The sequence below is a fragment of the Trichophyton rubrum genome (genome assembly GCF_000151425.1).
Source record: "Trichophyton rubrum CBS 118892 genomic scaffold supercont2.1, whole genome shotgun sequence".
NCBI lineage: Eukaryota > Fungi > Ascomycota > Eurotiomycetes > Onygenales > Arthrodermataceae > Trichophyton > Trichophyton rubrum.
The window spans coordinates 3,684,321-3,710,946 of NW_003456428.1; the positions used below are offsets into that span (position 1 = coordinate 3,684,321).

Sequence of the window (26,626 nt, forward strand, 5' to 3'; positions counted from 1 at the left end):
AACTAGCCTGCTAGTTACGGAGTCAACCCACTTCTTCTGCCTCCTCAGAGCTTCAAATACCATAAATTTATTTAAATATGTGAGAGATCCAAGGTTGCCGAGCTGCCTCTCTATCTAGCGACGAGCCGTCTGTCCTGCCTCGACCACGGCGCCCTTTGTGCGACCAGGTCGACCTCCGGAGCACCTTTGCAGGCTCAATGGACGTTGAAGATGCAGCCGAGCATGTTTGAGCATGTTTTCGCACGTTTGGTTTTTCCCTTCTCTAACTAACTCGCTCACTATCGGTGCGGTGGAGTTGGCGCAGGCGGTTGTTTGTCCTGTTTTTTTGTTTTGACGGTCACGCCAATGGTCAATTTACAAGAGGGAAAAAACAGCTATATATGCCTACAGCCGGCCAGCCACCAACCTGCATATTGTATATGAACTTCTTCTGGCCGCCGGCTTTTTTTTTTCACCTACCAGTTGCACGCAGCCAAAACAGGCGCACACACGCACACACGCACACACACACACACACACACAAGTAACTAGCCAAAGTACAAAGCCTGCGAAGATGGACATGACCATGGCGATGACCAGCAACATGCCCATGCCGACCGGCGCCCATGATATGCATCATGGAGGACATGGAATGCCTGCAATGGATCATGGAGCGCACAGCATGGACCATGGAAGTCACGGTATGGGCCAGTGCAAGATATCTGTAAGTCAATTCTCATCCCACGCGGCTATCAAACCATTAGCTTCCCCTGCTCATATAAATATTTTAGATGCTTTGGAACTGGAATGTCATCGACGCATGTGAGCACCCTTTTCTCTGTTAACAGATCCTGGCTTATCATGAGCAACCCTTCTTACGATGTGACGGTATAGGCTTCATCTCATCGACATGGCGAATCACGTCCAGGGGGATGTTTGCCGGCTCATGTATCGGCGTGATACTCCTTGTCATGTCCCTCGAGTTCCTCCGTCGTCTAGGACGAGAGTTTGATAAACACATCGCGGGCCAACCATCTTTGTTCAACAAACTCGGCTTCGGAACTTCCACCATGGCTGCTGCAAACTCGCATCCAGTAGGCAGTGAATTTACCGATGATCCTACCAGCTCCAAGCCGACGGATGCCAGTGGATCACCCAAGCTTGTGGGAGGACGACGTTCGCCAACGCTCTTGCAGCACACGCTTCGATCCCTGCTGCATATGGTAACTTTCGGAGTAGCATATTTTGTGATGTTGTTGGCCATGTACTACAATGGGTTTTTCATCATCTGCATTCTCATTGGAGCATTCCTGGGCCACTTTGTGTTCTCCTGGAAGAGCAAAGATAAAAGGTGAGCTCTTGATCCCCATTATTTAGCCTTTTCCTTCTCTCCTAAAAATAGTCAAAACATCCTGCCCTGTCGCCCGCGCCTGGTCTGGCTAACGAGATTCCTTTCAAGCGACGCATGTGAGATCACCGTTTGCTGTGGTTGAGGAATCGGATTGCAAAGCGAAATTAAAAATAACCCTCTACCCATGATCGCTGTTCGCTACAGACCCACTGTTCATGATGTTCATGGACAAAAGAAAAAAGAGATGCTCGATACCCTTCCCTGCCATGCATCTTGGCCTGGCCATTACGGTTTTCAGAATCAAATTATGCATGGAGGACTTTTTTTTTACTCGAAAATATGAGATATTAATGTAGACTTAAGACAGAAGAAATTCTCCATTCGGATATGACCAAGATTAATAATATATTCTTTTATGCAAAAACAGTATAATGACATGTCTATAAAAAAGGCCTTTTAGTACGCGCGAGCATGTACTCCATGTACCAACCGTGCTCAAAATGTAACTCCAAATAGCCTCAAATATCCATGAAGTAATAATATGACAGTAATAATATCAACAAGAATAGAACAGTCCCACCTGGGAATCGATTCTCTAAGAAATGCGCACATTCCTCCATACATCGTTCATTACCGATCGTCAAAATAAAAATGTATATATGTAGTTAGAGCCATCCGTCTTCGCGCATTGAGCTACCTCTTTTGTTTGAAGCGAGGCGACGAAGGCCTTACCCACCCCATCCCCTCGAATACCTTGCCTATTCGCTTGCACTGGCTCGGAAGCTCACGCGAGCTTTTGTGCGCGGTCATTGGTTTTGGGACAACGGGGATCCCGGCAAGTTGTTTCAGGATAACGTCATCTTCAGGCCGAGAAAAGTAGACAAGTGAGTACCGAGGGCTGCTGGCTTGCATGCCGGGCACAGCACATACACGATGTACGTTTGCTCGGACGCCGCCTTCCGTAAGTTTGGCGAGCTGTTCGCCCATTAGGATAATGCAGTGGCCAGGGAGAGGGTTGGCGGGTATCCAGTTAGCAGGGAGATTGGGACCCCCCGAGAAGTCCATTGTGGGTTCCGGAGATGGTGTGGGATTAGTGGTGTGAGGCGTGGTGGTAGGAGTAGTAGTGGTAGTGGTGGTTGTAGTAATTAATGGATTGTCCCTGAGTATGGGGAGGTTGTGGAGTGAAGAGTCTGGCTGGGGCGAACGGAACTGCAGTCCACCCGATTGGTTGAATATTAGTGTGACGCTGTTTGAATCAGAATGTTCATCCAGCAAGACATCATTCTCTGGTGGCGGGCGTGCTTCTTTGCTTGCCTGAAGCTTGATCCACCGTATCTGGTCACCGCTGTTTGCGTCGCGACGGTGAATGTTTTTCAAGGACTCCGGCGGTAGATCCAAAGCCGAGGCTAGACGAGCGAGGATTAGCGATATTATGGCGTGGGAGTTTCGGATATAGGTTTGTATTAGAGGAAGTGATGATTGTATAGACTGAGGTTGAGGTTGGGGAACTTTTGTCGGACTTTGAATGCCCAATATCTCGTCCTTTGAGACGGTGTAGAATTCTTTGAAGTCAAGTGCTCGGTTGCGGTATCCTTTATATCTGTAGACAACTCTGTTAGCTATGATATAATTCTAGGCAGACACTATGGACGTAGATCTCGTTCTTACCCGTAGTATCCGCCAAACTTGACCATATCATATTCCCTCTTTTCGTCTTCTGGAAGGTTGAAAACATCTCTTCCCAAACTAAATAACCTGTCTGCATCGGACATGACATCCTCACCAAGGCCTGCTGCCGTTAGGTCTAAGTAGAAGTCACCGAGCTCCCTACATGCCAGTAGCAGGCGATCAGCTTCAGCAGCATCATTTGCAATAAGTCGAGCGAGCGATATTTTAGCTGGCGAGGAGATATGCTGGTGATTCTTATCCAGTGACTGTCTTTCTGTGCCCTCAGAGGATATAGACGAAGAGGAGAAGTTAAAATCTTTCTCGATCCCGAAGGCCTTTTGCTGATAATGGTCGATATGGTGCTGTTTTCTTGAACGCGAGGCCTTCCAAACCCAGGTCAAAAACTGGCATTGTGAGTTAGACACCATGGCTGCAGCCGTCCACAAGCAAGAAAGACAACGAGACAAAACGCATCATAATGCGATGGACGAAGAGGAAGAAAAAAGATCCCAAAATTCAATTCCAGAATATTATCATGAATCCACACCGCAAAGATGACATAAAAATCAGAAGCGACTCGACCCTCGGCGCTTGTCTAAGTAGAGAAGTGGAGCGAGTTTGACATTCGGATGTCGCAGTTCACGAAGTAACTATTTTTTCCCCATCCCTTTTTTTTTCTCTTTCACCTCCCTCTTTTCGCGGGCTGGCACTCCATATATCAGATGCATGTACGTGTCCTTCCCTCCCTTTCAAGGATCGGAGGTGGATACTTGTATCACGATGCATGGAGGGAGTGATGATAGGAAGAGAGAGGCCGGTTTTCTTGACTAGTTGGGTTGGTGATACTGACGTCGCAAGGCTGGGGGCTTGCATGGAGTAGAACCACGTTTTTTTTTCTTGTCCGCCGGGGTCGCCTCTGGTTGAGTGGGCTGAACGTTTATTCGACTGGGGCTCCCTTCACTAGACGCACACTCTAGTGCAGCCACCGGCGACCAGAAGAGAATAGATGAAGAAAAATGCCCCCGCCGGTCTGTAACAAGGGCTTGCCACCCCGGCACCAGAAAACGCGAGGCCTGCCACGAGACGACGCTTATATCTCGCAAGCATTAAGGACTAGGGGGAGGGAACGTTTCCTCCGAACACGAGTAAACAGCCTCACGAGCATGGCTGACTCAGATATGCTGTTGATCTGCTCTTTGTCTCTATCTTTTCAGCCCTTTTGGCGTCGCTTGATGTGTCGTTGAAAAATCAGAAAGAAAAAAAGTCAAAAATTACGCTTAATATTAAAGTTCTTCTAGAAAAACGGGCGAAGGGAAAGCGATGACTAAGCACAACGTCAGAGAAAAAGACGAAGCGGGCAAAAGACGACGATTGGAAGACCAACAACAAGCACCGAAGACGAACCAGGCACAGACGGCGGCGAGGTCGACGTCAGCAGCAGCAACGAAGTGCAGACCCTCTCCCCTTCGGGTCTTTTCGGCAGACGAAGAGCGACGAGATACGAAATAAGATAGGACAGCCATCCCGAGCAGCTGAACTGCCACGTCGATGACTGTTGTGCCTCTCTGTGGTTGAGTCCCCACGATGGTCGACCCGTCAGTCCCCCAGCCTGGCCCGGCGCGACTGAAGCCCAATGCCGGTCCAGACGAGTGGCTAGAGGCAGCTAAAAACTGCAAATACTTGTCGGAACACCACATGAAGCAGTTATGTGAGCTGGTCAAGGAATACATGATGGAGGGTATGCCACCGTGCCATCACCAACACCCACATAACATACATATGCCCACGCCCACATGAAATTCTATCAAAGGTGATCGCCCAGCTAACTAGTCAGAGTCCAACATTCAACCGGTTTCCACTCCGGTGACGATATGTGGTGACATACATGGCCAGTTCTACGACTTACTCGAGCTTTTCCGCGTAGCCGGTGGGATGCCCGGTGACACTCGTCCTGCCGCCCCTTCCACCCAAGCACCGATAATAACATCCGAAGACATCGAGCCCCCGTCAACCATCACAGATCCGAAGTTGAAGCGACGACTACGGAAGAGTTCGCCGCCCAACTCTGTAATTGAGGATGATGGCGACGAAGAGACGGGCGGACAAGCAACGGAGTCGAAAGGAGATGATGAGGCGGGGGAAGAAGACAAGAGCGCTTCTCCCATCGGCAACTTCATCTTTCTAGGCGATTATGTGGATAGAGGGTACTTCAGCCTGGAAACCTTGACGTTATTGCTGTGTTTGAAAGCACGGTATCCGAATAAAATCACTCTTGTGCGGGGAAACCATGAGTCGAGGCAGATCACGCAGGTGTATGGCTTTTATGACGAGTGTGTGCAGAAATACGGCAATGCATCGGTATGGAAGGCATGTTGTCAGGTGTTTGACTTTATGACTTTGGGCGTTATTGTTGATGGCAAGGTGTTGTGTTTACACGGTGGGCTGAGCCCGGAGATTCGAACGCTGGATCAGGTGCGTATCGTAGCGAGGGCGCAGGAGATTCCGCATGAGGGTGCATTCTGTGATCTTGTCTGGTCTGATCCAGATGAGACGGAGGATCTGACATGGGCCGTCAGTCCTCGTGGAGCAGGTAAGATGACTTTCTTCTTATGTCGTTTTGTCAAAGCAGAGGTTTGCTAACTAATGTTACTAGGCTGGTTGTTTGGTAGCCGAGTAGCCGACGAGTTCTGCGCAGTCAATGACCTCAATCTGATCGCCCGAGCACATCAGCTTGTCAACGAAGGATACAAATACCACTTCGACAGCCAGGCCATGGTTACAGTCTGGAGTGCACCGAACTACTGCTACCGCTGCGCCAACATGGCGAGTGTATGTGAGGTGCGGGAAGATCTGAAGCCGGTATTCAAGCTCTTCGCTGCCGTACCAGCGGAGATGAGGCATGTTCCTGCCTCCCGGCCGCAGAAAGCAGAGTACTTTCTTTAGGTGTTCTTTCGCCTTGACTAGCTATAAACCTTTTGACCTCTATTTGACTTTGGCCTGCCTTAGTAGGCGGGCTGTTGGGCATGGGTTGGCGTTTCGATCTGTTTTCCCTTCATTTCCCCCCTTTCTGTTTCTTTTACGAGTATATGAGCAATACATATCATGAATCTATCTAGGATGTATGTGGTCCATGCCAAGAGCTAGATGCTTGCATGCATTTGCTGCCGGAGGAGGGAGGGTTTTACTAAGTTTATTAAAAAGGGCCAAAAAGGACATTGTGCATGGGGTGAAGATGATCCATTTGATTCATTTCATTGCATTTTGGCTAATTCCTTTTTGAATAAAACACCCCAGTACCTGGTCGTTAACACGGCGTGACAATTTAGCATACTTCTACTTACTCTTCCGTTTAACCGAACATGGCGTCACCGAGACGGATGCGCACGGTCTTGATCTGGGTGTAGTTGTCGAGAGCGTATTCTAGACGGAAGTTAATAATTATACTTTGGGCTAACGCAGGGGAGTGGAAAAGTTGATAAGACTACGACGTACCTCCCAACTCACGGCCAATACCACTCTCCTTGAATCCACCAAAGGGAGACTGGTAGGAGATGAGGTTGTAGCAGTTGACCCAGACGGTTCTACAATTGTTAGCATATTTCTGTCTAGACAAAATGAAAAGAACCGAAACTTACCCAGCCTTGAGGGCGTTGGAGACACGGATGGAGGTGTTAAGGTCCTTGGTGTGGAGAGCGGCAGCGAGGCCGTATGAAGAGTTGTTGGCAATGCGAATGGCATCCTCTTCGGTGGAGAACTTCTGGACAGTGCAGACAGGTCCAAAGATCTCCTCCTTGACGATCTTCATGTCATCGGTACATTCACTGAAGATGGTTGGCTGGATGTAGTAGCCCTCGTTTCCGTGGCGCTCACCACCGACCTCGACCTTGGCACCGGCCTTCTTGCCCTCCTCGATGTAACCCATGATACGGTCGAACTGGAGCTGAGAGATCTGGGGGCCCTGGAAGGTGTCTGGCTTGAATGGATCGCCGACCTTGTTCTGGTTGGCACGCTCCTTGAAGCGGGCAAGGAACTTGTCGTAGATGCCCTCCTGGACGAGGATACGGGAACCGGCACAGCAGCACTGGCCGTGGTTGTAGTAGATACCGAAGTTGACCCAGCTGATGGCATTGTCAATGTCTGCGTCGTTGAAGACGATGTTGGGGCTCTTTCCACCGAGCTCGAGGGTGACCTTCTTCAGGTTAGACTTGGCGGCGGCCTGGAGGATCTGGCGGCCAACGACGGTGGAGCCGGTGAAGGCAACCTTGTCGATGTCCATGTGGGAGGAGATGGCGGCACCGGCAACACGGCCAAAGCCAGAGATGACGTTGACAACACCGGCGGGGAAACCAGCCTCGACGATGAGGTTGCCGACGTAGAGAGCGCTGAGAGGGGTCTGCTCGGCGGTCTTCATGACAATGGAGTTACCGGTGGCCAGGGCCGGGCCGATCTTCCAGGCAAACATGAGCAAGGGAAAGTTCCAGGGGATGATCTGGCCGCAGACACCAACGGGCTCGTGGCGGGTATAGGTGAAGGTCTCGTGGTCGGTGTCGATGACCTTACCCTCGACCTTGTCGGCCCAGCCGCCGTAGTATCTGAGGCACCCGGCAGCGTTGGTGACGTCTGCCTTGGCCATGGACAAGGCCTTGCCGTTGTCGAGGGCCTCGATGGCGGCAATGGTCTCGATATCCCGCTCGAGCAGGTCGGCGAGCTTGGTCAGCATGCGGCCCCTCTCGCTGGGGGTGACCTTTCTCCAGGGACCCTCGACGGCAGCGCGGGCAGCCGCAACTGCAAGGTCAACGTCCTTCTCAGTAGCTTCATGGACGGCACAGATGGCCTTTTCATTGTGAGGGTTGATGGTCTCGAAGGTCTTGCCCTCGGTTCCCTTGACGAACTTGTTGTTGATGAACCTGTCCAGCCTGTCAGTAAATACAAACGAGCTCTCAAAGACCATGAAACTTACAGGCCGAGCGGCTGCTCGAAGGTGGCGGTGGGCGTCTCGATCTTCTGCGTAAGAGCCATGGTTGCTGCTGATGACGACGAAGAGTGAGGATAGTTGTTGAGGTGAAGTTGAGATGAAGAAGAGGAAGAAGAAGAGGAAGAGGAGGAGGAAGACGGAGGTGGAGGTGGAGGTGGGAAGGGACCAGGTAGAAGTGGGGTCGGCGGTGTTATAAGTCCATCGTCGCTGGCTGTTGATGCCCGGGCGTCGGCCTATGGTGAGGTATGCGTGGGAATGTTGGGCCATGCTGGGCCATGCAGCGCCGTGGAGGAGCCATGGAGCGGGCATGGCAGGGTACCTCGCGGCCCAGCCAAAGCACCGCGGGCCCGCATGTACCTTCCCATTCCCCCTCCATTGCCCGGCCATCGTCCTGCATAGCTGTGCATAGCTCTGCATGGCTCTGCATGGCCCTCCGTCGCTCCGTATGGCTCGCTATGTACGAGAGAGAGGAAATAGAGAGGTCGCCTGCGCTGTCCGTCCCCCCTCCTCCATGTCCTCCTCCATGTCCCGGTCCGTCACCTTGTCTTCCTGCCCTCCTGCCCTCCTGTCCGTGAAACCGCCTGAAACCCGGCCGATAACTAGACAGGAGAACCTGACCAATCTCGAGCACCAGCCTGCGGGCGATGGTCAGAGATGGTCAGAGATAGTCTGCGATGGTCTCCAGCTCCCGGCGGCAACGGCGCCAGTTAGCTGTTGGTTCGGCATCTCGCTCGGCGTCGCTCTCGCCGACTCGGCTTTCCTCCAGGTCCTTCGCAGCGCTGGGCGTGAGATTGCGATATGTCAGCAGCATCTCTTAGCCGGCGATCCTGCGGCCACCCGCGGTTGTCATCATGGATCTCCCCATGGATTTTGTCTTCATGGGTGTGTGTGTCTAGGTCTCTATTTAAACATGGGTCTGTCAATGGAAGTAGGCTATGTGCGTGGCCAGAAAGAAACCCCCAAAGACGGACCCGTCAGTGTCATTAAAGCAGCAATAGCGAGATGGCACTACACTAGGATTCTTTGCGGGGCCTCCCAACTATGTTTATTTTATTTTTTTTACTCGTGTGCCCTAGTCTCAAAACCTCCTTTTCCTGTCTTACCAGTCTTTTTCGTGAGGACTACAATACCAGAGGGAGTTTCTTCAAGATGTCTGACAGGAGGCATGCTCCATATACGTGTAGCTACCAGTGCAGTGCAGGCATCAGATAAGATCCCCGACTTTGCTGGAGATTGAGCTTCAGCCCCGCCATGCTGACTAAGATGAAAATACTGACTAAACGGATTAGCTAAGCTGATTAAGCCAACCACCTACTTCTACCGTTAACTGCGATCTTATCCTCTTATAGCTGTAATGGCCGAAGGGAAACTGTCGCGTCCTCGTCTGCGACCCGATCCACTTCACGTGACCACGACCTTTGACGCCTGGTTCGAATCCTCGAGTCGCGACTTTTATTCCTCGGAGTAAAAGTTCTCCCGCACTCGTGCTGAGTAATCCACGAACGGCTGCGGCGCGCTAAGACATGGAAGAGACACTTGAGGGAAGCAATTCTGCAGAGGCCTTCCACTCGGGGATGGCGGCACCAGATCACGTCGGCGTGCGGGTCGCGGGGAGGACATTTGACAGTTGACTTTTTTTTATTCTTTTTTATATTATCATCATTCATCATATGCTTCTGCTTCCTGCTTTTGTATACTCTTTGTCACTGAAATGAGAATATGTTGCTGCCTAGATTGAGTCGGCTTCGGAACTAAAGATTGGTAAGCGAGAGCGGATGAAGGATGACTGGCAGGGCTGTACCCCTGGCTAGCGAGGTCAAAGACGGAACATTTCATCGGACGAGCTGAAAGATGGGCCGTCCATGAAGGCGGACGGACTGGAGAGCTACCCCGACACGGGCGAACTTGCCGTCCGTCTTTGGCATAGATGGACATCTCATTGAACAGGACGGAGTACAGGACAGGTATACAAGATGTAGCATTGCGGGGGGAGGGAGAGGTATATAAAGAAGCACCTCTTCTGCTGTAGTTAGCATTACCATCACCATCAACATCAGCAGCAACAATAACAACATCAATATCGATATCATCAAATATACAAACTACCATCCAATATGCCTCAATTCACCTTCTACGCCCACCCCATCGCCACGGCACCAGACCGAGTCCAGCTCGCCATCGATGAGGCCGGCTTCACAGACTACGAGCGCATCACCGTTGACATTCCCAACAAGGAGCAGAAGGTAGGCCTACATGACACTAAATTACTTGTATGTATATAACTAAACAGCTCGTAGACCCCCGAATACCTCGCCCGCAATCCCTTCGGCAAGGTGCCTACCATCGTCACCTCCGATGGCATCACCATGTACGAGTCCCGTGGCATAGCCCGCTACCTCTGCACCCGCTACAACTTCGACCTCCTGCCCAACCCCAACGACAACGCAGCAGTCGCCCTCTTCGAGCAAGAATACTCCTGTGAAACCGCCTGCTTCGACACTCCCGTCTCAACCGTCCTCTTCGAATCAGCTTTCAAGCCGTTGCTAGGCTTGGAGACCGACCCGGCTTCCTTGGAAAAGAACAGAAAGGCCCTCAGCGAGTACCTTGACGTTGCCGAGTCGATCTTCTCCAAGACCGGGAAGAAGTTCTGGGCCGGTGACAAGTTCACGCTAGTCGATATTAACTATATCGTTCCGCTAGCTAGAATGTTTGAGCGCGGACAGGGTGATGTGATCACATCCAGACCCGCTCTCAAGGCATGGTGGGATCGTTGCAACGAGAGACCCGCCATCAAGGCCTTCATCGCCAAGGTGCCGAATGTCGATGAGCTTATGGCCCAGTTCAAGCAGAAAGCAGAGGAAAAGCAGTAACTAGTTGGTTATCTCTGATTGATTTCACCACTTAGCATAGATAGAATAGCCATATGCTCGTAGAATAATAGAGCGCTCTGACTGCCATATTCCTTGCATCCTATTGTGTTGTCGCCATGTTGTCCCTTCTCTGTCGACAAAATAAACAGTGATATTTGAGTTTGGCCTGTTAACTCTAAACATGGGATTGGCCCAAGCTCCTAGCTACCCGCTGCCGTCTCTGTGCGCAACGAAGTACCCAAAAGTATCTTCTGCCCGTGAAGGAACTCTAATGTACTTTGGAGGCAAATGATTTATAATAATGGTATTTATTACCTCAACATCTTGGCTATTGTATGATTGGAGGCGATGATTAAACTGAGGGCTCCATTGGTTAACTGTCACATGCACAGAGCTTAACTAGTGGGTTCTTGGCCTCAATATTATCAGATTTCCCCCCTATCAAGCTCATCTTCTCACCAATGATAATTGACTTCTATGTACATCCATTCCTTCATGACCAATCATCGTCATTCATCTCCATAAATTGACACACAAGGTTGTCAGTGGGCTGCTGATGGGATGGGACCTCGCCCTTTTCTCAAGAACTCTTCCTGCTCGACATGCTCCAAGGATTGTCATCATTAGTCGCAAGGCGGTGCGTATCCCTATGCTCATCGAGCCATCCCCGAATAGTTCTGATTGTTTGACGGATATCCTTGTGGTTATAATAATGGGAAGCAACAAACCCATAGATAAGGCCATCAACACCGACTTCCATCATCTTGTAAACATGATCCTTCCTGGTATATGATGAAACCGTCCAACCAAAAACTTTGCCAAATTTGTGTGATTCCTTGCCTTCGCGAAGTTGTGTGCAAACACCACTTGCGCGGTCTTGACAAGTGCCGAAATTGAAGTCTGGATTAAAAAGGCCTGAAGAGAAAACGCGCTTCTCGACTCGGATACCATTCTTCTCGAAATCCTTTTCAACAGGCTCGAAGCTGCCGTCAATACCAATGGCCTCATTCTCGTTCAATACCTGTTTGACGAATCTGAAGGCGTGTCCGCTTGTTTGGGAGCTGTAAAACCCAAACAGAACTCTCACTCCGGCTGGTTCAAGTTTCTCTCGACAAAGAGTCATCAGAGAAACGATGTTCACTCCATTCTTGTTGAAGTCGGGATTCTTAAGGTCCAGCCATACAAAGCTCACTTGGGCTCCTTGACGGCGTCGATACGCAATTTCATCGAACAAGTCCGCCACCTTATCGCCTGCGCTCGAAGGTAGTCCATCGTGATCGCCGTACCATCCATTCCACCACCCCGTTATGTCCACCTCGAGAGCGTTGGCTCCATGGCCCAGGGCAGCTCTAACACCACCCTTGGTCAGCACGCGATGTCCGATGAGCCAGAATGGGGATGCTTCGTTTCCAGGTTTGCTAGTGAAGTTACTAGGGCTGGTGAAGTTATTGGGAGTATCCCAGGTTGGTGCAGAGGGAGCAATGATGGGTGAACCCTGAACAAGTATGGACCCAGCAGCCAGGAAGCTGCAAAGACGGAGGAGAGATATCATGTTCAACAGTGAGTTGAGGGCAAATAGAAATGCTCAGAGTATGTGACAATTGTGACGATTGACTTGACAGGTGGTTGAAGACCGTGAGTTGTCTGGCTGGCTTTAAATATCCCTTCCGCTATATTGATATAAAAATGCTATATTAATGCCGCCATGCTATCTATCCCCCCAAGGCAGATTGAGTGGAATGCTTTTCCTGGCATCAGGCAGCCCTGCAGTGGCAATGCCGGCTGCAAAGGGTCTCTACAAATATCCACAAGATCATAACTACGCTAAAAGCATGTCGACTGACCGGTATCTTTTCGTTATATCTTTTCTTGGACGTGTTATATGTTGATCTAAGAGCAGCCAAGAATCGTGGCATTGAATAACTATCACAGCAAAGCAACTAAGGATATCCCCCTAATTGCGCGGGCAGGCTGATTTTGGCAGATCTATAACAAAAAACGCATAGCCATGGGGACCTTGGATTGTAACGAAAGTCTTCTGCCAATATCGTTACTCTTGGGTGCGTGAATTGATATGCACCAGATCGGGAAGTGGACAGACGATTCATAATAACTATCTTGGCGATCTGCGGTGCCTATTCCTATCAACGTATAGATATATGGCTATGATGGGTATATATATCACAATCCACGCTACGTATGGCCAGAGCTAATGCTAAAGCCGTTGAAGTCCCACCTGATTCTTTTTTTGATCATCCCACAAACAAAAAAGCAAAGTGTAACTACTCCGCTCTGATGGTTAGAACTAACTAGTTATACGTTGGGGCAGGAGCCTAGAGCCCCACGTTATTTAACTGTTCATAGAAGCTGTTAACTATGGATGGCGTTGATTGGTTGCGGCATGTCTGTTTTCAGGGAAGCGTTTAGCTGTTATGTATCTGCGGGCAATATAAAACAGTCGAGGAGTTTTATCTTCTTCATCTTGTCTTACTCACCTCTGCAGCTGCTGGCGGAGGAAGGTGAGAAAAAGCACAGCCATGATTCTCCAAGGGCGGTCTCGGGGCTGGACGGAGGCTCGTCGATCACCATCTAGCTACCGATCCACCGATCCGAGAGAAGTATATTAACTAATTAGCTACCGATCCACCGATCCGAGAGAAGTATATTAACTAATTAGTCAGTTACTCCGTATGGTAGTGAGGTATCAAGCTACTTAGACTTCCGTCCCGTCCCCGGGACCTTGAAAAATGTCACCTGAACACCTAAGTGGACGGGCATCGCGCCCAACAAATGGTTGGGCAAATCGAAGAGGGCATATTCTGATTGACAGAAATAATTGGTTTGCCTGCATAGAAGATCTGCCGTGTTATCCGTAACTAACTAGACGGGTAATGATTGGTCAAGAGTTCTACTGAGATGCTGCTTGGTAATGGTGTATGTTCTTAATCATACAACAAGTCGCCACACGGTACAAGAATATAGATACTATGAGTATACTGTCTTGATTGTATCTCGTGGAATAAATCTTATCTCCTCTTTGAATTACCCAATAATGAGGCAGGTAGTTATCGTCCTCCACTGGCAGATAAATATATAGTTACCTCCATGGAGGCGTTGGGCTCCTTAATCTTATATATACTATCTATGGCTGTACTAGAAAGGCCTGTATAAGTATAGAAAGAAAGGCCGTGTTGATACTATGGGAAGTAGTTAGAGGTGGAATGTTATATCATATATTGATTTCACTTCTTCATTGACCCAATGAGCTACAGTCTCATGGTTTGACTATGTAGGACAGATTGTTATTCTCTATAATCAAACACATTGCCCATCCCACTAGGCACACTGATATACAAGATATATTTGGAATTATCTTCTTTTTATCACACAATCAAGGGAATGTAAAAATTGATGGATATACTATGCGTACGGATCAAGACCATTTCTATATTCACTCTGTAGACAGGCTCAGGCATAGCTAGGCGCTGTAACTGCATCTTGCACGCAGGAGAGTAATCTGTATGGATTAGGCAGGGGCAACCATCGCATGGGCGTGTAAACAAATAAACAGTGTATCAGTGGAAGTTGCGAGTGTCATGGGTTGCCATTTCCTGATCGGGATAAACCATCGTGCTTTCCTTACTGAGGACCACCTTACCTTGCTCCTGGACTTGTTCTGATAGTTGTTTCTAAGAGTAAAAAGGAAAAGGGCGAAGTTGGGTTCGAACCCAGGGCGAAAAAAAAAGAGTTTAGGAGGCCCCCTAGTTAACTAATCAAAAAACGCATATCATCCATTAGTTATGTCACGTTGCCGTGGCCACTAGTTAATGTGTAATAATGATCCCTTTACTGGTTACACTAAGTAACTGTGCTAGGTACCACAGGCTAGACGATGAGAAGCGGACAAACAGTGTTGGATCCACGATGTTAAATCAATAATGCTACTACTTCATTTGTCTGCGCGCAATATCTGCTGGGGTAGAAAAGTGATAAACGATTATCCGTACAGCTTCTACATAGAGACTTTGCTTGACCTGGGCTCGATTGACTATACGAACAAGTTGCTGCTACATGAGGCAAGCAAATAGTTAACTGATTGTCTATCTCGCGGAATAAACCTCATCTTCTCCTTGAACTACGCCCACTACTGACAATGGGCGCTGGATCAAACGCATCTTCGTCATCATCATATTCAACTCCGTCGCTCATCACGCTGACGCTGCGAGCTGCTCTTGTGGCGGCAGCTCGCGTGGGTCTCGTACTAGAGCCACTGACACTGGTGCCGCCTAGAGTTTGGCTCTGGCTGGTCTGAGACCGACCGAAGTTCAATGTGCCCTGGACTTTCTTGCTGGCTGCTGTTGTCCGTCCGGCTGGTTTGCGAGTAGACGCCGCCTTGGATCTACTGGTTGTCGTGGCTGGTGCTGCTCTTCCGCGAGATCTTGGTGCTGGCTGCTGGACGAACAGGTCTTCAGCGTCGTCGATGTTTTCAGGGATATCATCTAATACCACGGGTTCATCGTCGTCGGGCATTGCTTCCAGGAAAGCTTCCTCATCATCTTCATCGTCATCGTCAAAGACATCTTTTCTAGATCCCCGGGCTGGTGGAGCGGTAGTTTTTGCTTTCCCCCGTGCCCTTGTTGTAGTGGTCTTAGCCGCAGCTCGACTGGCACCTCTACCTCTACCACGAGTTGACGTTGACGCAGCAGTGGATGCGCCCCGTTTTCTACTGGTAGTCGTGGCTCTGGCAGGGGCTTCTTCCTCTTCATCATCGTCATTGTTGCGGCCGTCTTCATAATCAGAGTGTATCAGTGCACCAGGTTGATCCTCCCATACACCGTCAAATTCCGTATCCCAGCCATCAGGTTTAGGCTTGAACCGCTTCTTCCCACCTGTTCTCCTACCCTTGCCTTTAGCAAATAGCTCTTCAAGCTGTTCGCGATATTTATCCATGGCAGTCTGGATAATTTCCTCACGTTCATAGTCATCCTGATCGATTCCATCTTGGTCACGATCTAGATTCATCAGATGCTTAATCTGGCTTTCCAACGAGTCGTTGACAAACATCTCCATAGCATACTTGTCGTCCTTATCAACGAATTGGGATACGGCATCTCCGAACGAGTTTTGAGGCAGAATTGTCAATGACTGTGCCGTAAGGAACTCTCGAACCAACTGTTCAACTTTTATCGCATCAAGGGCGACGAGATGGGACACAGCCGATTCATCTGGTGCGTCGGATTTGCCATGTGTAAGAGCCGTGCCTTTCTTCTTGCGGTGAAATAGCACAACATCATTAACATTGGCGACTTTGCCAACAAACCTGTTCGAAAAACGCTGTGGGTTTTCACAATCGAAATTTCCTCCTCCAGGCCTCGATGTCTCGACTTTCAGCCGTACGAGCGGTAGAGGGGGCTCAACTTCGTCGTCATCATCATCACTAGCGGCTTCTCGCTGCTGTAACCACTCATTCCTGGCTTCTTCAACCATCTCCTCGACAATACCCATCAAAAAGCGTGTCGTCTCTGTCCGCGTATCTTCCTTTCTAGAAAGCTTTTGCATCTCTCTTTCATCGCTCAGAACAACTTCTCTGGTAACAAATGGCCGAACAGACTTTAGTAAAATGGGCTCCGATTTGAATTCGCGTCCGGTTATACTTAGTATGGTGACATGTTTCTTTACGGCTTCACCAGGAACTAGGGACGTTGCTACTGAAGAGCCTGGCTGTATAACGTGGAAATTTGTCTCCGGGTTTAATCGAGGGTGTATCAGACATTCGTGCTCATGGCCCCAGATAACCAAGTCAAGAAAATCCGGCAAGAATGACTCCGGCAGATAACCTGTCTCAGTATGTGCATGGTGGTTCTGGTGTACGCTCATAAGATTGAACCAGTCTTCCTGCTGCATCGATGGTCGAAAGAACTTGACTTTGCCATCTCTGAACGTGCGAAATAACCTCTCATCTCGTACGTTACTCATCCCAAACAGGGCTAGCTTTGTACGTCCCTTTTGCAGTAGAACAGGCTTGATTTGGATATTATCAGATTCGGGAGTGCGGCCATAATAATTTATCAGGCCTGATACCTGCAGCAAATCAAGGGCAGCCAGGTGACCTTCACCAGATGGATCATCATGATTCCCATGTATGGAGAAAACAGGAATGGCCACGTTAATATCCAGATCCTCGTAGTTGACATGGTTGAAAGCTCCTTGAAAGTTTTCGCTGGCATCGCTGAGCATCTCCAGCTCGCATGGTTTATCTCCAAGACAATTCATGCGCAGAGACCTCATCACCTGGTACATAGACTTTCGGGACGGCTTATTCTCGTGGAACAAGTCTCCTGCAAGGAGTACCATGTCGACATCTCGTTCTTTAGCAAGGCACATCACCTCGTGGAAACTCTTCCAGCTGTCGTCGCCCCGTACGGGGTCGCGTTCATTGTACCCAACGTGGTTGTCCGTTGAGACAAGAATACGTATGGTGTCCGCGCCTGGACAAGTCAGTATGACATTGATTTCATGAGGAAAGAGCATCCATACCGGTTGGGGCCATCTTTGGGTATCATAAATCTACAGCTTCGTTTTGACTCCTCTTAAGCTTGTGGATATTGAAATTTATGCCGGTGTATTAGTTATGCGAGGCCACTATAGATCCATCCACCAGGCTGCAGCAACCGATCAGGCGACTAACTAACTAGCCACCAGTCACTGGCTTTAAAACGGTGATCAGAATGAAGTAAATGTAGAAGTCAACATGTATTTGCCAGGATAATGTCAGGAGTTGTGATGAACCACTTTTTCTCATCTTCAGTCGGTTCGTTCGATTGAATTGTTCGATTGAAGGATCTCACGTAGTTGGTAACTTACGAGTTAAGTTCACTAATTAACTAACTATCTGATTAGTTAGCTAACTAATTAATTCTAACCAATAACAGATAATTATTAAGTTATCTCCAAACCAATCAAGCCCAATCATACGGAATAATCCGTACTGGCTCATCCAATTAACCAAGCTACACTATAGCCTCGTCCCGAATTTATAACCATCTTATATTAACTCAATCATAAATCTTGATATGGAAAATGTTGATATGATGTCCCGTCGTGGAGTCGTTGGTTTGGTAGCACAATTATTGGAAGGACCAGACTCCCCTACAAGGTAGGCTTACAGACCTACCGACGTAATAACCCAATATTTTTCGCACCTAGCATCGCTATACTGGACTTTTTAATGCAACTATGAATGCAGCCTATGCGCTCTAGGACAGCGAGCGGATTTATCTATCTCGGGTCGAAGATCTACTCAATAAAACTCAACCGCTAAATAAAGATTATGCTGCTATTCAAGTTCAGGTGGCAGGATGCCTACAAACAAGAGAGGGCATAGAGGGTGAGCAACATAAGATAGAGATTAAGTGTGTTTTGTTCTAATGATGTATGAGTAATGCTGATGTTCAATACGCTAAATCTGGGGATGGAAGAAGTGCCGATGAAACCTATGCCGATAAACCAAGCCAATGAATGAACCAATGCTGATGACCCAATTCCGAGAATCATTGCTGATGAAGCCAACGCTCATGAAGGTAATGCTGACAAAAAAATGCTGAAACTGCTTTTCTCTGCAAAACTAAGACAAAATCTTAAACATCCGTTAGTATAAACAACTTATCGGACATAGCTGTTTCTAAATCGGTGGATCCATCGGGATCGACTTCAGAAGGATGGTATAAACTACGCATTATTTTCTCAAATCGCTCCTTCAGCCCACTAACTTGGAGAATTTTTCCAATTCTTGCATGAACTGAGAGAAGGAAGGGGCTAGGCATAACAATCGAGTTGTCGTGGCAGCGGAAGGTTACCTGGCCATTTCTGGGCAGGTAGGAGAACTCAGTGTAATTGGCCTGCTTATGCACGATATTGTAAACATATGGTTGATCCTGTTAAAGTGACATTTGTTATTTCCGCAGTACTCGCAGTTTATAGAACTTGTGTGACTAACTGTTTCCTTGAAGGTAATATTTAGAGAGCCGAATTGGGGGTGGAGAAGATGAAAAAGAGTAATAGAATTTGCAGGTGTGTTGATAGTATCTGGGGTTATAACTTTCTCCAGACCTGGGAAATATCTATACAAAGCTTGCCAGATGGTAGCCTTGTTTTCAACCTGTATATAATTTTGATTAGAATGTTGCGTATAGATATATTAAGAATATAAAGCGCTTACCTCAAATTCCTTGTCCTCATCAAAGCTACCAAGAGAAAAGGGAAGAATATGGGCGACCTCCGTCGCTGCTAGAGTACGTCCGTCCTCAGGGACGATTTTTCCAGTCTCTACAGAATGACGATCCCAAAGACCAGTAACCTGGCACCGGTATCCGTCTCGCTTGAGGCAGTCATTTTTTAGCTTAGCCTGTTGATTGCAGGACGAGGCATTCATTGATGTTATCATCAGGGAGTCAATTTGGACTTGAGAGTCGTGGCAGGGAGATGGGGTAGGGGCAGGAGTTCTTCCACCAACGGCTTGAACTGGAAAGCAGCAACTTATTAGATAAATTTTACGGAGTGCCTTTCTTGAAGTAATAGATAATTATTCTTACTAGGCTTCAGAATCGCGTCCACGAGATGTTCCTTCAGCTGGCGAAGCTTCTCATCCTCATCTAAGGAGATCACATCTTGCATAAGCCTCACAGACCCGTCTTTGGGAAGATATTTCATGAACGCATCCATAAGCTGAACAACATTGTCGCGTTCGCTGGCGGCCACATATCTCCCAAGACGTTCCTTTGATTGACGATCAAGATCTTCAGCTGTCCCAGCTGACACTGCAGTAAGTTCACTAAACGAACTGCTTGGGACAGGGCTAGATGTTATTGGAAGTTCAAACTTCTCCATGATCATAATATTATCCAGTAACTGGGGAAGAGGGGCCAAAACGGGTTTAAGGGGCACACGAAACGCGTCGAATACGAGGGTTGGAAAACAAATAATTAGTAAGCTAGTTAATAAAATTTGGTTAGGCCACAGGTAGCATAAATAGCCCTAAGTAAGGACTTCGCTTCTCTAGGGCTGCGCTAGTCATGTGATTAAGGCTTGGCCAAACCCAAAACGGATTTCCACGTGACTAAAAGCTAACCCCTTTCCTAGCTTACCTTGGAATGGATCTCCCTCTCCATCCAGGACGTCTTTCAGAGGCTTCATCGCCCATCGCGAGCCTTTAAACAACGTTACCACAAGGACTCAAGTCTTGCCCGCTAGGAAACACAGCATTGCATCTCCCGTTGATAGCCCCCCTACCTCTTTCCGACTGATCCGGCATATTCTGGTTCAGTCTTACGCTCTCCTTTCCCGCAGATTTCTTTCCCAACTTTTATGCAACCAGAGTGCTACAGGTCTACCATCACTGCCTCAGAGAACCACTCGCGCTACACCCAACCCGCTGCCCAGCATGGAAACTTCTCTTGCCAGGATTGCTCTGCCAGCTGTCTCCCAGGTCGAGATGACGGCAGCGGCGGCCATACCACCAGCTCGGTGGTGTTGTCGCCTTGCCCTCACGACTCGCAACTTGTTGGCGATAGAGCAGACACCGTTGAATTAGAGACGCAACTCCCTGCAAAACATGTATCCTCTCCTCGTCACCCAAGCAATGCCGGAGCCCTCGCGACGCGCCGGAAGTTGAGCGAAGATCTCAGCCCGCAGGCTATCTCCATCGAGAGCTTTCCCAATGGTACGAAATGAGGCTTCCACGTGGGGGTTTTCAGTGAGCTAGGATGTTTGCATGCTAACTTGTATGGATGTCTTGTTAGAGGTCCTGACGCATATCTTGTCGCACCTCCCGCCTTCGTCTCTGTCCTCGATAAGCCTTGTGAGCCGTCGGTTCCACAGCCTGGTGACCACCCCGCATGCCTGGCGGATAGCCTTCTCCCGGTACTTCCCCGGGCCTGCGCTTACCGGGAAGAATGAAGGCCGGCAAAGAGGCGATGATTGGGAGCACAATCTCCTGAAAAGGCGCGCATTTTGCAGGCTTACAGCCTTGAGCTCCTGGAGAAATGAATACATTCTACGGACCAGGCTATTACATTCAATAGCTCGTGGGAAACCTACCAGCTACCAAATCACGGATCAGCGCAAGTCGACGCGTGCTGGCTCTACGCCTGCTGCCCACGCCGTTGTGACATACAACTCCTTGCTCCAGTTCCCCATCTCTCACATAGACGGTACGTTTGGATCCAGCATAGAGAGCAAACCACCTGCGTTTGTCCATGGAGCAAGCGAGGAAGGGATCGCTACCCAGAGTGATCCGACGTCAAAGAAAAGTGGTGCCGGAAAATGGGGCCTTTTATCCGAAAGTCGAATGTTCAATCACTTTTCAGATAGCTACCCAGGTGAAGCCCCTTGGGGTTTGGGAGCAGGAAATCTCGTTGGAAATCCCAACGTGATGGACGTGAGCCAACCTCATGGTATGGTATATGGTGAGGGATGCCCCCAGGGTCGTACTTATTTTCTCTCTACAAGTGAGAAAAGAGGCCGGTTTTTTCCACGTTCAGTTCTGGATCCTCATTACGAACTTGGAATTCCGGCCGTCAATGCCGCACACTTCGGGATCTGCGCGACTTGGATAGCCAAATCGTCTGAAATCTTGAAGTCAACAAATGGGCTATGCGGAATGATTACAGGAACTTCGTCAGGCATCCTCACATCCTATGCGCTTGGCCCGCATCCTTCATATGATCAACGATTTGAACGAGGCCAAATGACAGCTAGATGGGCGTTATGCCCAGGAGTGCCCATTATTGCCATCAGAGTTGATGACAAACTATCAGCAAAGCGGCTGTCGCAGCGAAGGATATGGATAACTGTCCTAAACGCCCTTGGAGAGCTTTTCTATCTCACCAGTATTCCACGCGGTCTTGATACCTACCAGAAATTGGAGCCTGAGGCGCTTGAGAAGGCAGCATGGCTCACTGGCCGCACTGTATCCTGGGAGATTGTTGAAAGTAGTCGGCGCGTCCCTGTGCCCGATCCCTTCAACAAACTCTCCACAAATGCAACCTATAACCCTCGATCATCATCGGATGAGATGAATTTAAACCGTGATCAAATAATCGCTGAAACAAAAGATATTGAAAGATTTCTTGCTTTCAAACCTATACATTTCCGAACGATATATCAAGGATGGGACATGAGGCGCAAACTCGAAGTAGATTTTGCTGGTGATGATGGACAAGGTGCTGGTGAATCTTTCATGGTCGCCTGCTGTTCTGCCGATGATGACCAGGTTGCCTCTGTCAAGAGATTTACACGTGTCGGGACTGGTGAAAGCCCATCCCTAGACAATATTGGAAGTTCTTCTCCAGCATCGGAATCTGAAGCCGAAACCAATTCATCTCTCTTTGGCCAAGGAGAATCCAGAGGGGTTCTGTCCTCCGGAAACCAGGCGTCGCCACCAATGCCTAATGGCTCTAACTCTTTGCCAGCTACTGTCGAATGGCGGGTCTCAAATCTGACTTTTGAAGGTCCTAAATCTGCTGAAATCACTGCTTGTGCCTTAGATATGTCTACATTTGCCCGTATGACAAAGTTTGAAGACCCCTTGCTTGGGATGTGCGGTAATTCGGAGGTGTCCTCCCTATGCTCCACTCCCTTTTCAGTCTTGAGCAATCCGCTGGTTTCCTCTGCGGAGATTCCCGGTCAGCGAGGCCGATACATGGCTGTTGGCACCTCTCTAGGTTCCGTTTTCGTCTGGGATATCAGGGCCGCCATACCTGGGAATTCTCATATGGTGAATAATATCATGCCTATCCGCATCATTCATACAGATTCGCCCGAAATATCTAGCCTTGCATTGACAGCTCTCTATCTCGTTCATGGAGGCAACGATGGCTTAGTTCAAGCTTGGGATCATCTTGCCTCATCCACCCAACCAGTCCGCACACTTAATTCCAGGTTCTCTTCTCGCGCCCGTCGGCGGCTTGTACAGGCTACTACAGCGAATCAGAACGTTGGTCATAATTTCTTTGCTGCCGGAGCCATCTGCCTTGACCAGGATCCTACTCGGCTTAGAGGGATTGTCGCCCTTGGAACGCAACTCCGTTATTGGGCCTACAGCTCCTCTGCTGCTGATCAATACAAGAGTAATAAACGACGAGTTCGCTACTCCCACCACGGCAGCAACGGTTCACCAGAAACTCAGCGTTTCAGTAACTCAGGCCGAGGAGCGTTGATGGACTACATTATGAATGAGAAAGCTGAACTTGAAAGGCAAAAGATTGCAAAAGAGAAAGAGCTCGCTCACTTGCGCGGAAGATTTGGTACAGACCTACTTGGTAGTGATGCTAGTGATGAAGACCTCTTGGCCTACGCCTGTCTCTTGAGTGAGGAATCATACACGAGCGATGAGCGGAACAGAAGAGGGAGCGAGAGCAGCTCTGGTGGCAGTTCCTCTAGCGAGACAATTGCATCGGACGAGACATTCAGTGCCAATCCACTTACTCAACAAATATCAACACCTACTTTGGATACCGTTGACGAAGAATTGGAGCCTGGTTTAGCTGAGGCAATCCGTCGAAGTTTACAGGATACCAATGCTTCTCAGTCTCCTAAAGAAGGCAGTGTACTCACAGATGAAGGTACCACTGACGTTGGCTCCTATTCCTTCTCCCCTAGCCTCTCTGGGACTTCTTCGCAGGACAACGTTGGTGACCTCGATCTTGCTATCCAGCTGAGTTTGGCTGAGCAGGAAGGTCAGATAGCGCCCCAGGAGGAATTTCCTGCTCTCGGAAGTACATCTAATACTCCGTCCAAGCGGAGAGGTAGAGGAAAGAGGGGATTCTGAATTGTTTCGGTCTTATAGCTCCCTGCCTGACCACGGAGTTATTCTCCTTGCTTTCAACAGCCAATGCTGATTATAATCTTTTTCGGATTAGATGTTTACTTAGTTGATTGTTAGAGCTATTCTGTTTACACACTTATATTAATTGTGATTGCGTTCTTATATATAATTTGCTGTGCAGATGTAGTAGTGTGTATGCAATGCCTTTTCGGTGAAGAGATATATACTCCAAAAACTCCATTTACATTCTCCGTTCACGCCTCCAGGTGGACAAATCCAAGTTACCTCGTAACATAGCGAAAGACAGGTCATTAAAAACTGCGTAAACGGCATAAAAGAAGTTAAAGATGAGGGATAGTGCAGCTTTGATTCAAGCCTTATTAACTTTTGAGGGCTTCTAGCCTGCCTCTCATCTGTTCTAGAGTAGCTTCCTGGTCTTCGAACTCTTCGGGAACAGGTTCCTCTGTATGAAGCGTTTCTTCTGGCTTGATACCGCCTGTAGCAGCCAGTCTACCCTGTAGAATCTCCTGCAGGATCTTATCGACCTCATTGTCTGCCTCTTCCTCCTCCTCTTCTAGCAGCTGGTCCTCTGGCATGGCACTGTCAATGGTTTCCTCGATAATCCCGGCCTTAACTAGCTCCAAGCCTGTGTTGTATCAGTTAGCAGCCTATTGCAGAGGATACTATTAGGAAGGTTAAGGTAACTTACTGAGCTGCCGCATGGTGCCTGTTAGCTCTGGTAGTCGGACTAAGGTATTGACATCCTTCATAATACTGGTCGACGCTCTGAGACTTCCTTCAATCTTTCTGACTGAAAACGCCTCATTAACCTGCATCTTCACACTCTCAAGCTGGGCTTTACTCGTCGTCAAACGGGCGCTTTGTTTTCTTATCCGGATGAGTTCCCTCGCGAATATCCGTGTTTCCTTTGCTGCCTGCTCGGCCTGTGAGGGGTTCCGCTGCGCTCTTTTAGAAGCAGCAACAATAAACTGTTTCGTTTTTATCTCAATCGCCTTTAACTGGGATATATCTCGATCGAGTTTTCGTGTGTTTGACCGTATGAGAGCGTTGCACTTCCGCATCTGATGGGAGGAAATTAGCCGCCAGAACGTTAAGATATCTGTAACAAAATGTGTGTATTCACCTGTGCTGCCGGGTCAGGTTTGAAGAAGACGGCCTTGAGGGCCTCCATGGTCGGTAGATGATCAAAGAAACTACGAGAGTTGGCCTTAGGAAAGATGGCTTAGGCGGCGGATGCGGCTCTACTGGACAGTCGCAGACTTGTAGTGTGGCCCAGGCAGAGTAGAGGGTAATTAACACTTGAATTCATACAATCAGTATGGCCAGCAGACAGTAAACGGACAGATACAGGGTAATATCCTGGTAGTTTGCTTTGATCTATGCAACAATATAGAGCAATCCTATTACTGTGATCCTTATTGCCTGCATCACAGAAGGCGGAGCCCAAGGCCCGCGGGTTGTCTTTACCACGTGATAGTTCTGACATGCTTACATAAGTTCTTCAAGTAATCGCTTGGCATTTTTCCCACATGGCCCGAGCTCCACAATTGCGTTCCTTCCAGTAGTTTCTATATTCTGCTTCTTCTGAACCTCAAAATAACGTCAACTTCTTGACATCAAGAACTTCAGACGGCTTCACAGAACAACCACTCCTCAAGCCAGATATTGACAAACTTGCCGGCTTAGATACTTGTTAATACTCGGTCATGGCTAACCCAGAGAGTACGTACTATCACTCGTTTCTTGTCATGATCTGAAATAGAGGGGAGAGATCTCCACCTTACCTTATTGCGCACCTTCGACAACTGTTCATAGCTACTGATTTGGAACTATATCATGCTAATATTGTGTTTGTACAGTCACCTGGTGGCAGCGGTCATCGGATTCTGATCCCAAGAGAAACACCATTGGGTTGCGATTCTGGGTCCCTTCCCTTGGAACTAAGGAGGCATCGAAGAAATCCGACTCGACGGATACAGTCCAAAAAGACGCGAACTTGGGCATACCTTCGAAGGACGACTCGACGTCAGCTCATCCAGCCCAAGCGGAGGGTAAAATAGAGACTGACGCATCTGATGAGAAAATCTTTCATGGACCCGGCGGGTCTAGAGTCGTGGTTACTCCAACTACAATTTCATTCAAGGGCTATTCAACCGTCAAACATACCCTTTACGATGTGGAATTGAAGTTAGCAAGGGAGGTTGACCCAGGTAGTGCAACATGTGTCATCGGAGAGGGACTCTCGACAACTACTGTGGAGGTTAACAAAAAGGAGCTTGATGCATCGTACTGGAAGACGTTGGTTGAGACTAAAAAGCTTGGTTACTTAAGAACCGACTTTGACATGGTATGGATTTTGTTCTTCTGGACTAAGACCCTTTCAAGCTCTGGCTTTGCCGACTTCTAATGAGAGTTATAGTGGCGTGACGAAGATGAACAGGAACCCGTGAAAGAAGACTTTGGACCAACATCGCTTGAATATGAGGATGCCTTAGGACAATTTGCTGGTATGGAGGGCATGGGCATGGGGGCCGCAGGAGGAATGGGACTCGGGGGTGATGAGCAAGCTCAGACGGTACGTTCTCATACAATCCACTACCCTCCTGGATATTTGCTGATATATGACTATAGGGAGATGACGATAGTGAGATGCCTGGACTAGAAAGCGGTGAAGGTACTGACGAGGAGAAAGGAGATACGCCTTCTACTGACAAACCAAAGATCGAAGTGCTTCCTTAGATGGTTGTAAGTGTCTACTTCCAACTTTCGATGGTGTCTGTATTCAGCTCAAGGCTGTGACCGACCGTCCTATACTTAGTCAAAACAATGCTTTATGTTGTAAATGCGATGTTTTAATTGGCATAAAGTACATCGGTAGTGCTAAAAAGCAGATATCCGAGCTTCTCTCTTTACCACAACTTGAATGTATATCTATCCAT

The 26,626-nt window shown here is 48.5% G+C and overlaps 11 protein-coding genes across 17 annotated transcripts; 5 read left to right on the forward strand and 6 right to left on the reverse strand.

Annotated features, from left to right (window-relative positions):
* The first annotated feature begins 163 nt into the window (after nt 1–163).
* On the forward strand, nt 164–2,114 carry TERG_01401 (uncharacterized protein). Of its 4 annotated transcripts, XM_003239368.2 has the most exons (4): nt 164–703; nt 771–801; nt 874–1,330; nt 1,439–2,114. In XM_003239368.2, the coding sequence occupies exons 1-4, from the start codon at nt 554–556 to the stop codon at nt 1,470–1,472; spliced, it is 672 nt and encodes a 223-aa protein (XP_003239416.1). In that variant the 5' UTR covers nt 164–553; the 3' UTR covers nt 1,473–2,114. The 4 variants fall into 4 exon arrangements, with proteins under 4 accessions (XP_003239416.1, XP_047605412.1, XP_047605410.1 ...); XM_047749287.1 differs by having other exon boundaries at nt 771–1,330; XM_047749285.1 differs by lacking the exon at nt 1,439–2,114 and having other exon boundaries at nt 874–1,400.
* On the reverse strand, nt 2,024–4,495 carry TERG_01402 (uncharacterized protein; the record flags this gene model as incomplete). Its single annotated transcript, XM_003239369.2, has 2 exons — nt 2,999–4,495; nt 2,024–2,930 (listed from the first exon to the last, which is right to left on the reverse strand). Exons 1-2 carry the CDS (start codon nt 3,424–3,426, stop codon nt 2,024–2,026), a joined length of 1,335 nt encoding a protein of 444 aa, XP_003239417.1. The 5' UTR covers nt 3,427–4,495.
* An 87-nt stretch (nt 4,496–4,582) lies between these two features.
* On the forward strand, nt 4,583–5,941 carry TERG_01403 (serine/threonine-protein phosphatase; the record flags this gene model as incomplete). Of its 2 annotated transcripts, XM_003239370.1 has the most annotated exons (3): nt 4,583–4,736; nt 4,833–5,588; nt 5,652–5,941. In XM_003239370.1, 3 exons carry the CDS (start codon nt 4,583–4,585, stop codon nt 5,939–5,941), a joined length of 1,200 nt encoding a protein of 399 aa, XP_003239418.1. The 2 variants fall into 2 exon arrangements, with proteins under 2 accessions (XP_003239418.1, XP_047605413.1); XM_047749288.1 differs by lacking the exon at nt 4,583–4,736 and having other exon boundaries at nt 4,931–5,588.
* A 406-nt stretch (nt 5,942–6,347) lies between these two features.
* Nucleotides 6,348–8,017, reverse strand: TERG_01404 (aldehyde dehydrogenase; the record flags this gene model as incomplete). 3 transcript variants are annotated; one of them, XM_003239371.1, is made up of 4 exons in its annotated part: nt 6,348–6,418; nt 6,491–6,579; nt 6,634–7,905; nt 7,959–8,017. In XM_003239371.1, 4 exons carry the CDS (start codon nt 8,015–8,017, stop codon nt 6,348–6,350), a joined length of 1,491 nt encoding a protein of 496 aa, XP_003239419.1. The 3 variants fall into 3 exon arrangements, with proteins under 3 accessions (XP_003239419.1, XP_047605414.1, XP_047605415.1); XM_047749289.1 differs by lacking the exon at nt 6,348–6,418 and having other exon boundaries at nt 6,480–6,579; XM_047749290.1 differs by lacking the exons at nt 6,348–6,418; nt 6,491–6,579 and having other exon boundaries at nt 6,630–7,905.
* A 2,070-nt stretch (nt 8,018–10,087) lies between these two features.
* On the forward strand, nt 10,088–10,843 carry TERG_01405 (uncharacterized protein; the record flags this gene model as incomplete). Its single annotated transcript, XM_003239372.1, has 2 exons — nt 10,088–10,216; nt 10,271–10,843. 2 exons carry the CDS (start codon nt 10,088–10,090, stop codon nt 10,841–10,843), a joined length of 702 nt encoding a protein of 233 aa, XP_003239420.1.
* A 580-nt stretch (nt 10,844–11,423) lies between these two features.
* Nucleotides 11,424–12,395, reverse strand: TERG_01406 (uncharacterized protein; the record flags this gene model as incomplete). The annotated part of the gene is made up of 1 exon (XM_003239373.1): nt 11,424–12,395. The coding sequence occupies one exon, from the start codon at nt 12,393–12,395 to the stop codon at nt 11,424–11,426; it is 972 nt and encodes a 323-aa protein (XP_003239421.1).
* A 1,083-nt stretch (nt 12,396–13,478) lies between these two features.
* On the reverse strand, nt 13,479–17,393 carry TERG_01407 (DNA repair protein (mre11); the record flags this gene model as incomplete). Its single annotated transcript, XM_003239374.2, has 2 exons — nt 13,479–17,331; nt 17,381–17,393. The coding sequence occupies 2 exons, from the start codon at nt 17,391–17,393 to the stop codon at nt 14,963–14,965; spliced, it is 2,382 nt and encodes a 793-aa protein (XP_003239422.1). The 3' UTR covers nt 13,479–14,962.
* A 1,087-nt stretch (nt 17,394–18,480) lies between these two features.
* TERG_01408 (uncharacterized protein) lies at nt 18,481–19,735 on the reverse strand (the record flags this gene model as incomplete). The annotated part of the gene is made up of 4 exons (XM_003239375.1): nt 18,481–18,777; nt 18,840–19,001; nt 19,062–19,363; nt 19,435–19,735. The coding sequence occupies 4 exons, from the start codon at nt 19,733–19,735 to the stop codon at nt 18,481–18,483; spliced, it is 1,062 nt and encodes a 353-aa protein (XP_003239423.1).
* An 877-nt stretch (nt 19,736–20,612) lies between these two features.
* Nucleotides 20,613–23,669, forward strand: TERG_01409 (uncharacterized protein; the record flags this gene model as incomplete). Its single annotated transcript, XM_003239376.2, has 1 exon — nt 20,613–23,669. The coding sequence occupies one exon, from the start codon at nt 20,613–20,615 to the stop codon at nt 23,667–23,669; it is 3,057 nt and encodes a 1,018-aa protein (XP_003239424.2).
* A 377-nt stretch (nt 23,670–24,046) lies between these two features.
* TERG_01410 (uncharacterized protein) lies at nt 24,047–24,858 on the reverse strand (the record flags this gene model as incomplete). Its single annotated transcript, XM_003239377.1, has 3 exons — nt 24,047–24,312; nt 24,376–24,748; nt 24,811–24,858. 3 exons carry the CDS (start codon nt 24,856–24,858, stop codon nt 24,047–24,049), a joined length of 687 nt encoding a protein of 228 aa, XP_003239425.1.
* Nucleotides 24,859–25,393: 535 nt separating this feature from the next.
* On the forward strand, nt 25,394–26,426 carry TERG_01411 (Hsp90 cochaperone SBA1; the record flags this gene model as incomplete). The annotated part of the gene is made up of 4 exons (XM_003239378.1): nt 25,394–25,409; nt 25,547–26,034; nt 26,107–26,262; nt 26,319–26,426. 4 exons carry the CDS (start codon nt 25,394–25,396, stop codon nt 26,424–26,426), a joined length of 768 nt encoding a protein of 255 aa, XP_003239426.1.
* Nucleotides 26,427–26,626: the final 200 nt, after the last annotated feature.

Coding starts and splice junctions, on each gene's coding strand:
- TERG_01401 (XM_003239368.2), top strand. CDS start 554: ATGGACATGACCATGGCGATGACCAGCAACATGCCCATGCCGACCGGC. Junction 704..770: donor TGGGCCAGTGCAAGATATCT/GTAAGTCAATTC, acceptor TAAATATTTTAG/ATGCTTTGGAACTGGAATGT. Junction 802..873: donor CTGGAATGTCATCGACGCAT/GTGAGCACCCTT, acceptor GTGACGGTATAG/GCTTCATCTCATCGACATGG.